Source organism: Vipera berus, assembly GCF_964194415.1.
Source record: "Vipera berus genome assembly, chromosome: W".
NCBI classification, from domain to species: Eukaryota; Metazoa; Chordata; class Lepidosauria; order Squamata; family Viperidae; genus Vipera; species Vipera berus.
Genome location: NC_138210.1, coordinates 50,228,373 through 50,240,389, shown reverse-complemented (window position 1 = coordinate 50,240,389; position 12,017 = coordinate 50,228,373). Strand labels below are relative to the sequence as shown.

Genomic DNA, 12,017 nt, shown 5'->3' with positions numbered 1-12,017 from the left:
AATAAAATGATAGTAAAAACCCCACCAATCCCCCCTCAGGCCAGGCCGGCTTGTTCGAACAGGTATGTTTTCAGATTGCGGCGAAAGGAGCGAAGATCGGGCGCCGTCCGGAGCTCAACCGGTAGCTGATTCCATAGCTCCGGGGCGCCCACAGAGAAGGATCTCCCCCTGGGGGCCACCAATCTACATTCTCTGACCGGTGGCACCCTGAGGAGGCCCTCTCTGTGGGAACGCACAGGGCGGAGGGAAGTTGACGCCAGGGAGGAAGCATTAGGTATGCCACCTTACACTCCTGCAGGAGGAAAAGGCAGGTCACTAATCAAATAAACTTGTTAGCCACCTTTGTAATCAAGTTGGCCCCCTCCTCTATACTCAATGGAACAGGTGGGGGGGAGGGGAACAACTAACAAGGGGACTTGTTAGTTAGTTACAGACGATCACACATCCGTAATGTGTGGGGCTGCAGCAGAGCAGCGGGGGGCAGCAGAATGTCCATTTCTGTCACTTTCAGGAATTTCTGTTAGGCAGGAAAGAAGGGGAAGCTGGTCAGTTGCATAGGAGCTCTGGGTTCCCCTTATTAAGTTCCATTAACTCTCGTGGTGATTTTGACTTGCCTTTCAGTTACTGTACAATTACTGTACTGTAAATGGCTATCATAGGTAAAGGAAACCAATGCCATAGAAGAAGGAAATGTTGGTGCAGGGTTCAAGGAATAGAGTCAAATCATCAAAACTGAGGTGTACTTTGTCTTTTAAGTTCTTTCTTTCTTTCTTTCTTTCTTTCTTTCTTTCTTTCTTTCTTTCTTTCTTCCTTCCTTCCTTCCTTCCTTCCTTCCTTCCTTCCTTCCTTTCTTTCAGCTCCCCTTTGAGAAGAATTGTGGGGACGATGGGCTATGTGAAGACATTTTGCAAACCTCGTTTACTTTCTCAGGGTAAGAGAAATAGTTTCTCCCACACCTTCTCCCTTACATTCCTATTATCTACAGCAGTGTTTCTCAACCTTGGCAACTTTAAAGAGGTGTGGACTTCAACTCCCAGAATTCCCCCGGCAACCAGCTGGCTGGGGAATTCTGGAAGTTGAAGTCCGCACCTCTTCAGTTGCCAAGGTTGAGAAACACTGATCTTTGCCATACCTCAACTGACCTAATTTTGAATGCTCTACCAAATTACCCTTTCTAACAACTTTGGGAAGGATTCTGTGACAAAAACATTTTTCAGTCCTTTATGCAAAATTGTTATAAATTCAACCAGCCTCTGCCTTTCCACTCCATAGAGATTTTAAAATTTAAACTTGAATCCATTTGTTCTTTCATTCTGATTGGATATATCAATAGTACTGCTTTGTGCAATGTTATCACCAATCTGTACATAAACTGTGCTTATTAGATCAAACAGTACTGCTTGGAACCCTATTAAGTTACAAACATAACAAGCTGCCTTGAAACTAATTGCTTTAATGGAATAAGCTCTTATTGATTTGGAATTCCTTGGCTGATAAGCACTCTTGATAAGATTTCAGTTAATCTTCAATTAAAGGGTGGGATCAAGTCTATGTTACGTGCACTAAGGCCCATTGAAAGCAATGTGCGAAGTTGCTCATGACAAATTTAAGGGCCACTGTTTTCAGGTGGCCCTTAACAAATTCAGCAGGGACAAATGGCAAGGGGTGTCTTTTTTTTTCTTTGATATTCTTATATGCAAATACAAGTAATCCTTGACTTATGGCCACAATCGAGCCCCAAATTTTTGTTGCTCAGTGAGTCATTTGTTAAGTGAATTTTGTCCTGTTTTGTGACTCTTCTTGCTACACTTGAATCACTGCAGTTGTTAAGTTAGTAGCACGGTTGTTAAGTGAATCTAGCTTCCCCATTGACTTTGGCAGAAGGTTGCCAAAGGGGATTCTGTAACTCTGGGACACTGCAACCGTCACAAATATGAGTCAGTCAAGCATCTGAATTTTGATCACCTGACTATAGGGGTACTTCAAAGACCATAAGTGTGAAAAACGCTCATAAGTCACTTTTTCCAGTGCTGTTGTAAGTGAAAAAGTGGTAACTGTTGTAAGTCAAGGACTACCTCTATAATCGTAAGTAGTGAGAGTATTTTCTTTTATTGATTCATCAATCATGGCCTGTGTGTGACCTTCATGATCTGAGACCTCTAACCAGGACCCAGAGTTTCTTTTCTTCACTCCCACTCAGCCTGCAAACTTTAGATGTGGGTTTGACTCCCGAGTTCACCATAACGGCCTCCCTTCAGAACCACGGGGAGGACGCCTATCGCAGCACTTTATGCTTCTTCTACCCTGCAGGACTCTCTTATCGCAAAGTCACCTTGCTACAAGAGGTAAGAGAATAAAGGATGCCAGCAGAGGTGCAGAATAGGGGCGGAGCCTACTCGGGTTGTTACCGTGTTTTCCCCGAAAGTAAGGCCTACCCCGAAAATAAGCCCTAACTTGATTTTTGGTGGTGGGCCTAATATAATCCCTACCTCAAAAACAAGCCCTAGTTTTGGGGTGACGCACACATCTAAAAATCAAGCTAGGCTGGGGGTGTGGAGTTGCCCCACGCAACCCGCACCCAGGCCTGCATTTTGCAGTTTGGCCTTTCCGGAAGGCCACTGCAGCCGATAATCGAGCAATGGATTCAATCCATACCTCGGTTCTGCAAGGCCTCTGCAGCCGAAAACTGAGCTGTGGATCGAATCCGTTGCTTGGTTATTGGCTGCAGAGGCCTTCTGGAAAGGCCTGAGTGTGAAATGCAGGCCCGAGCTCCATTCTCAGTTGCAGAATGAAGCTGCTCCTTTGGCCGCAGAAGAAGTGGGCCGGCTGGGCAGGGCTGTTGGTGCCGGAGAAATTTTCCAGGAAACACGGTATATATAATGGTATGTGGAAAAGACCTAGGGAGACTAGGCAAGACGTGCTATCTAGGGAACAGATAAGAGACAGCATAGCCCAGAGCTGCATATTGTGTGGACCAAGAGGCTCAGAAGGGACTCTCCCTGAACTCTTGAGCTGTAAAAGTGACAGTGGGTGAATTGTACTGCCAGACCTGATAGATTCTGTTAATGTAGCTTTTACACTGTCTTTCTTTATTCATGTCAGAAGCACCTAGAAACTACAGACATATAACTTTCAACACTGAGTAAGTAAAACAAACATAAGATAGGTCATAAAAATATAGACATTTAAAAGTATAGAAAATAAATAGTATTAAAACTAAATGACATTTACCCAGTAATGGGCCATGTCGACAAAAATGTTCTCTCGCCAATGTATGGTCTTCCTCCATACATGTTGAAGGACGTTTTATGCACCATAGCAAGTGTGTTGGCTTGTTCTTCACATTCACAGAGTGTCTTCTATATAGGAAAGCCCCATTTTCCTAGATTGTCCTTTGATCTTCCTACCCCAGTGCACTATTTAGAATAGAATAGAATAGAATAGAATAGAATAGAATAGAATGGAATGGAATGGAATGGAATGGAATGGAATGGAACGGAATGGAACGGAACGGAACGGAACGGAACGGAACGGAACGGAACAGAACAGAACAGAACAGAACAGAACAGAACAGAACAGAATAGAGATAGAATAGAATAGAATAGAATAGAATAGAATAGAATAGAATAGAATAGAATAGAATAGAATAGAATAGAATAGAATAGAATAGGAATACGTAGAATAGAATGGAACGGAACGGAACAGAACAGAACAGAACAGAACAGAACAGAATAGAATAGAATAGAGATGGAATGGAATGGAATGGAATGGAATGGAATGGAATGGAATGGAATAGAATAGAATAGAATAGAATAGAATAGAATAGAATAGAATAGAATAGAATAGAATAGAATAGAATAGAATAGAATAGAATAGAATGGAATGGAATGGAATGGAATGGAATGGAATGGAATGGAATGGAACGGAACGGAATAGAATAGAATAGAGATGGAATGGAATGGAATGGAATGGAATGGAATAGAATAGAATAGAATAGAATAGAATAGAATAGAATAGAATAGAATAGAATAGAATAGAATAGAATAGAATAGAATAGAATAGAATAGAATAGAATAGAATAGAATAGGAATACGTAGAATAGAATGGAACGGAACAGAACAGAACAGAACAGAACAGAACAGAACAGAACAGAACAGAACAGAATAGAATAGAATAGAATAGAATAGAATAGAATAGAATAGAATAGAATAGAGATGGAATAGAATAGAATAGAATAGAATAGAATAGAATAGAATAGAATAGAATAGAATAGAATAGAATAGAATAGAATAGAATAGAATAGAATAGAATAGAATAGAATAGAATAGCATAGAATGGAATGGAATGGAATGGAACGGAACGGAACGGAACGGAACGGAACGGAACGGAACAGAACAGAACAGAACAGAACAGAACAGAACAGAATAGAATAGAGATGGAATGGAATAGAATAGAATAGAATAGAATAGAATAGAATAGAATAGAATAGAATAGAATAGAATAGAATAGAATAGAATAGAATAGAATAGAATGGAATGGAATGGAATGGAATGGAACGGAATAGAATAGAGATGGAATGGAATGGAATGGAATGGAATGGAATGGAATAGAATAGAATAGAATAGAATAGAATAGAATAGAATAGAATAGAATAGAATAGAATAGAATAGAATAGAATAGAATAGAATAGAATAGAGATGGAATAGAATAGAATAGAATAGAATAGAATAGAATAGAATAGAATAGAATAGAATAGAATAGAATAGAATAGAATAGAATAGAATAGAATGGAATGGAATGGAATGGAATGGAATGGAATGGAACGGAACAGAATAGAAATGGAATGGAATGGAATGGAATGGAATAGAATAGAATAGAATAGAATAGAATAGAATAGAATAGAATAGAATAGAATAGAATAGAATAGAATAGAATAGAATAGAATAGAATAGAATAGAATAGAATAGAATAGAATAGAAACTTTATTGTCACTTTAAATGCACACTAATCAGCATACATTAAAATGAAATTGTGTTGCATTCAGTTCTCCAACAAATTCCATTATGCATTAGAATTAGTTTATCTGATTGTGTTTCCTATCTGGGCTATCTAGTAAGACTGACATTATGTTCCTCTTCTCAAAACTTTGTATGCACTCCTGCCTTAGGCCAGCAGAAAGGTGACACGGGTCCAGTGCCGTTCAGCCCCTGCCCTGGAAGAAGAAGCCAGCCGGAATGCCACCTGTAACATCAACCACCCTATTTTCTGGAGTGGAGCAGAGGTGAGATCTGCTCGCTTTGTGTATTTGCGTTGACTGCCACAACAGTTGAGGATGACTGTAGCTGTACACCACTTACTCTCCCCGCCTTTGCATGTTTCAGGCTATTTTTGTTGCCACCTTTGATGTCTTCCCAGATGCTGATCTAGGGAATACACTGCAGATCATGGTCAAAGCTGAGAGGTAACATCCACGCTCCTGGGTTTTGTGGGTTAACAGAAAGCCAATAGTATTCAGTTGCTTTTAAGGGTGGAGGCTGGTGGCCAACAATAAGGCTCTGTGTGTCTGTGTGTGTGTCTCTCTGTGTGTAACTGAGATGACTATCAGTAAAGGAGAATATTTGTAGCTCGGGGTTGAAATGAGGAGTCTTTGGTGCTCTCTGAGCTTGGTTGTTTTCTTGCAGACGTTTCATTACCCAAACTAGGTAACATTATCAGTGCTAGCAGTGATGAGGTAAACTAGTTTGCATAATGAAGCATCTGCAAGAAAGTGACCAAGCTCAGAGAGCATCAAGAAATCCCTGATGTTACTGTTTCAAGGTCTGAGTTATTTGGGTGCCAACCGTGTGGTGTGAGATACTCTACTGCACAGCTTTCAAGCTGTCTTATTGGGCTGCCCTGAAATTTCTGTGAAGACTTAATAGGGATTTCTCAATAGGAAAATAAAAAGCAGTGTCCTTGAAGACAGCGTAGCCATTGCAGTTGAGTATACTTCAGTATGTACAAAAGTAACGAAACCTAAAAAGCTTGCTCAGTGTTATACTGTATGTAAAAGGACATGTTTTAGTGTCCTCAGTGGAGATCTGGTACTTGCAGAAGGCAAATTCAGGTCGACCGTGATCCTCAAAGACCAAATGTTTGAAAATGCATGAATGTAAATCATATTTTTTAGTAAAACTCTGCTGGCCGCCTTTATACTTTTGAGGGCAGCAGAAAAAAATATTTTGCCGAAGTAAAGTGATAAACAAAGAGGTCAAAAACATTGTACACTTCTCTATAGTAGGGTGTTGTCATCCTGGGATATAATTTTTAACCTGCCTGTAACTAATTCTGTGGGTCCTCCGGCACAGTTTTTCTCCCAGGGCTATGAAATATTAGAAATTTTAAAATGTCAAGAATGCTGTTCCTTGGGAAAAATGAAGGAAGATTCATATTAAGACAGAACTTGGCTGAGAAGCAAAAAAACTAGCTAAAGATTCATGCTATATATTCTGTCAAAGCATTTTTTGCTACAGTGCACGATCAGGATTGAGATGTAAAATGCATCATATGACAGAGTAATATAGGTAGGTTGTTTTAGAATTTCCTGATTAAATGAAATCATATTTTCTTCCCCTTGTCCAGTGAAAATGGGAACACCAACACCAAGGACATCAGCTATGAAGCCACTTTGCCTGTCAGATATGCTGTACACCTGCTTATCAACATGTAAGTTAATATGGATATTTTAAAAAGGAGATAGAATGTAGACTCTGCAAACCTCATCCTTCTCTCAAGGATGCTGTCTCTGGAATCTTCCATTTCTACCAAAATTCTTGTCTCTGTTAAATCTTCTCAGGGGCGAGGAGTCCACCAAATATGTGAACTTCACTGTTGGCCAAGAAGATGCACAAAAGAGTGTTGAACACCGATATGAGGTGAAGGGCAAAATGAAGAAAAAACTATAGTCTGGGGGTTGGTGGGAAGAGGAGAAAGATGGGGCTAGGGAATTCTGGGAATTGAAGTCCACACATCTTAGTCACCACCCATCTTTAAAGGGTATTCCTTTAAATAGGGTTGTAATTTTAATAACAACAACAATAAATTTGGAGGGGATCTTGGAGGTCATCTAGTCCAACCCCCTGCTCAGGTAGGAAACCCTATACCATTTCAGACACCTCAGTTTCTAGGTTGCTTCTCTCTTTGGTTAGTTCCCATCTGTTGCTTCTTGTCCTGCCTGTCAGATGCTTTGGAGAATAGGTTGACTCCCCCTCTAATCTGTGGCAGCCCCTGAGATATTGGAAGACTGCTATCGTGTCCCCCCTCGTCCTTCTCTTCATTAAACTAGACATACCCAATTCCAGCAACTGTTCCCTGTATGTTTTAGCCTCCAGTCCCCCGATCATCTTTGTTGCTCTTCTCTGTACTCTTTCTAGAGTCTCGACATCTTTTTTACATCGTGGTGACCAAAACCGGATGCAGTATTCCAAGGGTGGCATTGTAAAGTGGTATTAACACTTCACGTGATCTTAATTCTGTTATCCCTCTGTTAATGCAGCCTAGCACTGTGTTTTAAGTTAGGGCAGAAAATAGGTGCTATTCCCGAGTATGTAGTTGTAGAATAGATGCAGGTTAAAAATGAGGGCCAGGGGAAGTTTCACATTTTTGAATATATGTAGACTTATATATTATTGTCCACCTTCAGTAAATAAAAAAATCCAGCATTGTTGAGAGCAATTGGCTTAAACCTTTTCCTTTAACATAGGACTGTCTGCAGGGACTTCCTTTTATAGATAGTCCTCGACATACGACCACAAGTGGAATTTCCATTGCTAAACAAGACAAGTGTGAAGTGAATCATGTCTGATTTTACAACCTTTTGTTGCCACGGTTATTAAGCCAATCACTGCAGTTAATCCTCTGGCCGTTAAGCAAACCAACTTTCCCCCCCTTGACTTTGCTTGTCAGAAGCTGACAGGGTAGGTCACAAATGGAGATCACCTGCTGAAGCCATTATAAATATATGCCAATTGTCAAGTGTTGATCATGCGACTTGGGGATGCTGTGATGACCAGTAGTAAGCCACCTTTTTTTCAGTGCCATTGTAACTTCAAATGATCATTAAATGAATTGCTGTTAAGTTGAAAACTACATGTAAGGCACGTGCATTTTAAAATATCATTGATCTGTATGGGCTACATCTGCACTTGGGGTACTATATAATGAGGTATATTACAAGTAATGCCACTACACCGGTATTCCATGGGGCTTGAGTAGACTTACAGAATAATCTACACCCTGATGACAGCATCAGTCATTCTGCCTTCATGTCTAACATGAAGTAATTAGTTAAACTTAATGCTGAACAACTAATTTTCATTGAAATAGTGAGCATTGATCATACCTAGGTCACATCACTAGTCTTTTTCAGACGGATAGGAAGATGAAATGAATTAAATAAAACTATAAGCCATCCCTGAAAACATTATCCTTGCACATAATGGTGAAGGAGTTCTTTGCTAATTATCAACCTAATTATCAATCTAATTGGAAGAGACTTTTGAAGCCAAGAGGTCATGGTCCGAAGTGTTCTAATGGTTCCTGCACTGAGCAAGGGGTTAGACTCAATGACCTCTAAAGCCCCTTCCAAGTCAAGAATCTGTGACATGCTTCCCTTCCTTTCTCTGCTTGCAGCCTCAAGGACACGGTGTAATTTGTGACCACTAATGTTACCACTTCTTTTTCCTTTCCTATACAACATCACCAGATGGGTGGAAGGACCTCTTTGTGGTGGAAAAATGGCAGAAATGCTTAATCAGATTTTTTTTTTCAGGTGAAGAATCTTCATGAACGAAGCATCCCTTTCACGGTGACATTTCAGATCCCAGTAAAACTGAAAGAGATTCTGGTTTGGGATGTGTCTCAAGTTATTCCTTCTGAGGTATGCTTATATGTTGAACAATCTTGTTGTGGCCTTCTGGTCAATCCACTGAGGAAACACACACACACACACACACACACACACACACACACCAGCCCGGCTGAGAAAATGAATGCTGGAGATATTCAGCCAGTGCTGGCCGTGCACTTTGGAGAAGCATTTCACCTTGTGATGTGATCTGACCCACCTCACCAGACTGTCCAGGCTGACTCATTCACATGCTTTGATTTGATAACAGGGGTTCTATGTGGGTGTGCAGTGCATTGGTAAAAGCCCGTTCTAGATCAGGTTGGATCCGAACAACTCCTTCGTCGCACCAATGAGAACTGGGTTCCTTCCTTGTTTTAAAGGAGCGCTTTGGTTGAACCCCCGCTAAAGATCTGAGGATCTGTAAAACCTGACTGAAGATTCTTCTTCCATCTTCTGGAACTCATTTGGAACTAGGATTTGGGGAAGCAAAGTTCTTACTGAGAAGAAGCAAAATATGTCACCCTTTGTCTTCTGCTCCACCCATCACCTTCTGCTACTAATAACCGGACCTCTCTTTTTCTGCAGCCTGAAGTTGCCAGGTGTGTCTTGGAGAGAGAAACATCAGATTCCGAGGATCTTCTGGCCAATGAGGCACAACTCCAGTTGGTGAGCCTGCTGGTCCTTTTCTTTAGGGCCAACTGCATTCTGGAGCTCTTTCTGAGAGAAGTCATACCGTATATATTGATTTATGAGAATCCTCAGGAAGGACAAAGGATTCCTGAAAAAAATAAGCATGCTCCATGGACATCCCCTAGTTCAGACATGTCAAACACAAGGCCCGGGGGCCGGATCCGGCCTGCGAAGTGCTTTCATGTAGCCCGCGAAGCCATCCTGGAAACAGTGAGGGAATGGCCCCCACTGCCTTGGCCCTGGCCCAGAGACCCTCCTTCTGCCAGAGACCCTCAGATCTGTCCCACTCCTGCCCAGGCCCCCATAGGCACCCTTGATGCGACCGATGTAGAGCTGGCCATGCCCACCCAGAAGGCCATACACACTCTAGCCACGCCCACCCAGTAGGCCACGCCCACCCTGGCCATACCCACCCGGCCCCTTGAGGGCAACCGCAATGCTGATGCGGCCCTCAATGAAATTGAGTTTGACACCCCTGCTCTAGTTGATCTATTCTACACTATACAAATTAAAGGAACTTATAGATGGTCTCTGGATACGTATACTCAGTTCTGACTTCTGATTTCTGTTTCCTAAGTGTAGATGTTTCCACTTGTCTCTATTAAATTCGGTTGCTTAACCGTTTCCTCTAATCTATCAAGATAGGTTTGGATTTTATTTTGGACTACCAGGCTACTAGATGTCCTAATCGATTCTGTGATATCTGCAGATTTCATAACTATTCCATCAGCCATATAATTTAGTAACAATGGAAGAGCTGAAGAATACAGAACCCAAGATTGAACTTTGTGCCCCTCCCTTGACATTTCTCACGAGTTTGAAGAGGAATTGTTGATGGATGCATGCTTTGAGCCACTCATGTCTCCACTTAATTATCATGTCACCCATACTTAGCTAGCTTGCCAATCAACATTTTATAAGGGGGTCTTCAAAATAGATTGTGCTTAGGCACATAGTATATCTATAATCTGTTAAGGAAGTTACCCTATATAATCTGGAAAGTTTTTTTTTTTAAAAATAAATATCTTTTACAGCCCTGAAAGCTAGAAAGCTGGAATAAACAAGGAAACAACAGAGGTTATCGAGATGTTCAATTCCACAGTTAATACTGAAAGTGCAGAATTATGGCTTGTCAAGGGTCATTTTGCCCTTGTATGATTTCTCCCTTTGGTTTTATCTGGGATATCTTTTTATTCCACTCTCCCTCACCCCCACCCCAGGACTGCTCCATTGCTTCTTGCAAAATCATCCGCTGCGATGTTTTGTCACTGAAGATACACAAAAGGCCACTGGAGTTCGGGATCAAAGGAGACCTCAGTTTCACCTGGACACCTCAGGTAGAGAGGCTGGGTTTCTTGAAGTGTGCGATATTCACAAGTAGTCCTTCTCCACCCCAGAGCTCAAAGAGTCTTATTTATGTAATTGTTTATTCGATATCTGTAACCTCCCAACTCAACCAAGTGACTTTGGGCAGTTTACAGTTTTATAATTCTTAAATTCTAAATGTAAAGGTAAAGGTTCCCCCGCACATGCGTGCTAGTCGTTTCCAACTCTTAAGGGCCGGTGCTCATCTCCGTTTCAAAGCCGAAGAGCCAGCGCTTGTCCGAGGACGTCTCCGTGGTCACGTGGCCGGCATGACTAGACGCCAAAGGCACACGGAACGCTGTTACCTTCCCACCGCAGTGGTCCCTATTTTTCTACTTGCATTTTTACGTGCTTTTTAACTGCTAGGTTGGCAGAAGCTGGGACGAGTAACAGGCGCTCACTCTGTTACGCGGCACTTGGGATTCGACCCGCCAAACTGCCGACCTTCTGATCGACAAGCTCAGCATCCTAACCCACTGAGCCACCACGTCCCTCTTAAATTCTAAAGCACTTCAAACTATTTAAAAACATGAGAGCAATAAAAGCATCCGTGAAATAAATAAGCACAAGTTGGCAGCCTTGATGATTAATCAACTGATAGTTAAAGCCAAGTAACAGGGCCCTTAGCACATTCTGAGCCCCAGGCCCCAGGTGCATAGCCAGGTTTTTAAAGCTTTGCAAAAAGTAACAGGGTTGTGCATTCAAATCACTTGTGCTGAGATGGATGGGTTCTTACTTCAGCTTCCTCCTCCTCCTCCTCCTCCTCCTCCTCAACAAATAGCATGTCATCTTTCAAAAAACTAACCAATCTCTCTTCCAGATCCAATGGAAGAAAATTATTTTGGTGAGCTCCGCACAGATTTCTTATGACCAGAAAAAATACACACAGCAAGGGGGCTTTTCCCAAACTCAGGTAATGAAGGCGGGGATGATGTGGGGTGTGGTCAGGAAGCTGTGCCTCAGGACTTTCCTTTCCCAATGCTTGGAGGCAAGTGATGTCTAACGCCTAGAACTGGTCCTTGACACCTGGATTCCTGGATTGTCAGACTGCGCCTAATCTCTAAAGGCGTGGTGG

General features: G+C 41.7%; 1 protein-coding gene across 1 annotated transcript in view; it reads left to right on the top strand.

The window, feature by feature from the left end:
- Nucleotides 1–12,017, top strand: part of LOC308676280 (integrin alpha-D-like) — a gene marked incomplete at its 5' end in the record, with an annotated part of 49,414 nt that overhangs the window by 35,619 nt on the left and 1,778 nt on the right. Inside the window, 10 exons of the mRNA XM_081342093.1 lie at nucleotides 858–931; nucleotides 2,201–2,345; nucleotides 5,168–5,281; nucleotides 5,382–5,461; nucleotides 6,622–6,705; nucleotides 6,836–6,914; nucleotides 8,810–8,917; nucleotides 9,473–9,553; nucleotides 10,798–10,914; nucleotides 11,763–11,855. Coding sequence (XP_081198219.1) covers nucleotides 858–931; nucleotides 2,201–2,345; nucleotides 5,168–5,281; nucleotides 5,382–5,461; nucleotides 6,622–6,705; nucleotides 6,836–6,914; nucleotides 8,810–8,917; nucleotides 9,473–9,553; nucleotides 10,798–10,914; nucleotides 11,763–11,855 — 975 coding nt within the window. The remainder of the gene's footprint in view (nucleotides 1–857; nucleotides 932–2,200; nucleotides 2,346–5,167; nucleotides 5,282–5,381; nucleotides 5,462–6,621; nucleotides 6,706–6,835; nucleotides 6,915–8,809; nucleotides 8,918–9,472; nucleotides 9,554–10,797; nucleotides 10,915–11,762; nucleotides 11,856–12,017) is intronic.